This window comes from Rhagoletis pomonella, unplaced genomic scaffold (assembly GCF_013731165.1).
Source record: "Rhagoletis pomonella isolate Grant_MI unplaced genomic scaffold, Rhpom_1.0 Rhpom_scaffold_00006, whole genome shotgun sequence".
Lineage (NCBI taxonomy): Eukaryota > Metazoa > Arthropoda > Insecta > Diptera > Tephritidae > Rhagoletis > Rhagoletis pomonella.
In genome coordinates this window covers 48950801-48954835 of record NW_023458560.1, presented here as the reverse complement: position 1 = coordinate 48954835, position 4035 = coordinate 48950801, and the positions used below count along the sequence as shown (strand labels likewise).

General features: G+C 37.1%; 1 protein-coding gene across 1 annotated transcript; it reads left to right on the top strand.

Moving 5' to 3' along the window:
• Window positions 1-718, top strand: LOC118741697 (uterine plasmin/trypsin inhibitor). Its single transcript, XM_036473671.1, has 2 exons — window positions 1-190; window positions 293-718. The coding sequence occupies exons 1-2, from the start codon at window positions 40-42 to the stop codon at window positions 622-624; spliced, it is 483 nt and encodes a 160-aa protein (XP_036329564.1). The 5' UTR covers window positions 1-39; the 3' UTR covers window positions 625-718.
• Window positions 719-4035: the final 3317 nt, after the last annotated feature.

Here is a 4035-nt window from a genome sequence, read left to right as displayed (position 1 = left end):
GAAGCGCTGAGCTCATTCCATTATTGACACTACAACAGAATGGCAGCGGCTCGTTTTGAGATGTGTTTACGTGGATTTCTGCTGATCGCCGCGATTAGCGCAGTTTTGAGCGCTCCACAAAATAAACAGATAACGCAAACGAATACAGCTGGTGGTGGGGGACCGGCGGGTGTGGCAGCGCGAGTGCAAGGTGAGTGAGCGATAACAAAAAAAAAAAAAAAAAAACTTAAAACGTGTATTGAATTTAATCAATTTCCATATTTACACACTTATTAAAATTCGCATTCCTCAGATCCAAAATGCCTACAGCCTAAGGAGCCTGGTCCGTGTCGCATGAATCTCGATCGCTTCTACTACAATGCGCAAACAAATGCCTGTGAACCCTTCAAATTCGGTGGCTGTCGTGGCAATGATAATAAATTTGGCTTCTTGAAGACCTGTGAGGATGCTTGCGTGGTAGCAAAAACAACGACAAATAATGCTGCTGCTGTTGCTGCCAATTCGAAAGCATCTGCAGCGGCCGTGGGTCCCAAGGCAGCAGCAGCGATTGCACCCATATCGACGACGACAAAATCACCAATTGCAGCACAGGCGCGACCACAACCAGTGAAACCAATTAAATGAAGCAAATCGTTGACTACTACATATCGAATGGGCTTAGTTATGTTTTCAAAAAATCAGAAATAAAAGCTGAAAAGTGCTCAAAAAGCAGTTGAGAGGTTTTGCATTTGTCATAAGAAATAAAATTAGCAGACAAGTTAGAGTCATCTGCCGATTTTAGGAATCGTTGCCATGTTGAAAACAAGGTTGGTCAAGGTTTTTTTTTTAACTCTAATTCGGTACAATAATACAATTATTATATCTACAACTATTGGAGTGCTAGCTGCCACGGCACTTTAACTATTTAGTAGCGGGTTCCGAGTTGAATACTTTCAGAGCTGGAGCGTCGAGGTCCATTCGAACGACATGGCCAAGCCAGCGGAGCCGCTGTATTTTAATTCACTGCACTATGTCTATGTAAAGCTCATACAGCTCATCGTTCCATCGTCTGTGGTACTCGCCGTCGCCAATGCGTAAAGGACCCTAAATCTGCAAAAAAAAATCTTTCTCTCGAACACTCCAGGAGCCGCCTCAGCGGATGTTGTCATTGTCCATGCTTCTCCGCCATATACCAGCACGAACATGATGAGTGACTTATAGAGTGTGGTTTTCGTACGTCGAGAGAGGACTTTGCTCTTGGATTCAAACAACGTTTGGTAAGCGGCTTCGTCTACTTGCCTCCGAAGCAAATTTTAAGCTGTTGCTCCCTGAGGTTTTTTCACTTTTCTCAAAAGTCTTCAGTATACTTTTTATTTTTAGATATTTCCAATGTGTCTTCTTTCCGTCTGTTCTTGCACGTACATATAGAAGGAGTGGTTTGAGAACTAAAATATTTTTTTTTGCATCTAGTAATTGTTATAGGAATCTTGAAGTAGAACATGTGCAGAAAACAAATTCAATTCTCTCTAAGATGTAAATGGGAGAGTGGCAGCCTCTCAAGTAGCTTAATTAACATCTTCTCGGATGGCATGTATTCTGACAGAAACTCTCTATAAATCTCATTTTTAGGCTTCCACCACTTTTCAGCGTTTTACCAGCAGAAGTAGCCGCTACGCTGCAGTGGTACGATTGAAGCTGGTGGAGGAATATCTGAACTCTCTATTTGCACTGGTCTGTGGACTACTTTTTGAGCTAGCTCAGAACTAATTCTTCGTTTTTTAGGTGTTCTGAGCGTCCATAGGAGATCATACGGTACGATTTAATATCGTGTTAGAGCCCTATCGTCATAGCTGTTTGAATGATACTTATGTACATATAATAAATGTCTAGAGGACCCCTCGCAGGGTAGTCACCTAGCCTAATGTAATCTAAACAGTGATGAGCAGACTGAAGTAATTTTGTATTAAAAGTACTAGTCTGGGTACTAAATACTCAAATACTTAGTATTTGGAGATGTCTAAATATTCAAGTAAACAAATTTAAGGTATTTAAGAGTTTGCTAAATATTTAAGTAAAAGAAGAATTGTGGAAACAATGTCGTTGAAATCACTTCACTTCGGAGAACGTCAACAAATAATTTTTTTTAAGATCCTAATGGCTCATTTCCACCGAACGCTTAACTGCGGTTAAGAGCTGAGCTGAGTTTCAAGAATTATGTCATGGGGTGACCGGCAAATTTGTTACATAATATGAGGAATCATCCCATTCGAGTAGTAATATCTTTTTTCCAATAGGTATAAACTGCAGTTAAGGCTTGGTTGAAATAACTGAAAAGTTAATTAATGTTAGAAGTGTAAATTTTGGCTTTTGTACTAATGCCATTGATTTTAATTCCCTTACAATAGAGAATATATATGTATATGTCAATTGACATTAATTCTAATGACATTATTGCACTAGATGCCTAAATGCTTGCAAAACTAAATACTTTATGATTTAGGCAAAATTTAAAAAATTACCACCCTACCTTACACTCACCTCTACTTATCTTACTGCTCTTTTGTATTATATTTAGTCAGTAAGGAATTGTTTTCCATTTGATTGAAAATAAATGAAATAACCACGTACTAACCACGTACTACAACTCACTTCCACTCCCCATAACTCACGTTAAATCAACTCACCGTAATTTAGGAACTATTTCGAGATTTTCGGAATTCTCGGGACCAAATCACGATTTTCAAGACAACTTTTTTTTTCAAATTCTCGCGGTCACTTTGGGAGTACTATAGTCCCAGTAATTTTGGGACTATTTCAGAAATGTTGATGTATTTATTGATAAATTTATCGATTTTTAATCTATGTATTTATCGATATTTTTTTCTGTATATGTAGTTGTATATAAGTATTTAACGATATAATAGTCGATATTGTTATCGAATTATTTATCAATGTAATCATCGTTATTTTATTGAGATATTTATCGATGTGTTTATTCATATATTTATCGATATATTTCGTCTCAAGTAGTCTCTAGAATCCTTAAGAATCTCGAAGCACTTTCAAAAAATCTCGAAATAGTCCCAAAACCCCAAAAATTCTAGAAAGCCCCAGGCAGCCTCGGAATCCCGAATTAGTCCCGAAAGTCCTAAAAATCCCAAAGTAGTGTCGAAAATCCCCAAATAGTCTCGAGAATTCAGATAAAGTTCCGTGAATACCGAAAGTTCTAAAAATCCTAAAGTGGTCTCGAAAATCCCGAAATAGTCCCTAAAATACTGAAAATCCTTAAATAGAGCCAAAAATGCAGAAATAAGAATCACCGAAATGGTCTCGAAAAGCCTTATCATCCCGAGCAGTCTCGAAAACCCTGAAATTTTCTCCACAATTCGGAAATTATTTATTGCTTTAGCAAGTATTTAGTATTTAATCAAGTCATAAGTAGTTTGGTATCCAGTAATTGGTGAATCCATAAATACTTAGTAGTTTTGTATCCAATATTTAGTAAAGATAAAGTCTCTAAATACTTTGGTACGCGGTAGTTAGTGAAGCCAAAGTCTCGACGTTCTTCTGCACGCGGTGTTGCGTTAGGTCCAACTAACTAAATACTTTTAGACTAAGTACTTTGCGCTCAGAAAATAAGTAAATACTAGCATACTCGGTATTTACCTAGTACTTAATAAAAACAATTTTGCCCATTACTGGACCTAACTTACCGTATCGTCATCTACAAGAATATATTGATCTATTTTCAGCCGCTAGTGATTTATTAAAAACTACATTTGCGGTCTGCAAGAGATAGCCATAAATAGTATTTACAATAATTACAGTGAAAATTACAATTAGCAAGCGCGACAAAAAACCCATTAACCGCACTAAGCAATACTCTTCCACGCCATTTACTTACTAAAATTTATCACAAATAGACGTTAGCGTCTCGAAATTAACATATTGCTCATTTGTTTGTTTTTTTGCTTTGGCATAGTATTTGCAATTTATTGTTATTATTTAGTTTAAAGCAGGTAGGTACGATAAAAGTGCAATTTGAAGGCTGTACAC

Excerpts from the sequence above, each read along its gene's own strand:
- LOC118741697 (XM_036473671.1), top strand. The coding sequence starts at position 40 with ATGGCAGCGGCTCGTTTTGAGATGTGTTTACGTGGATTTCTGCTGATC. Across the intron at positions 191-292 it reads TGTGGCAGCGCGAGTGCAAG|ATCCAAAATGCCTACAGCCT; the intron begins GTGAGTGAGCGA and ends CGCATTCCTCAG.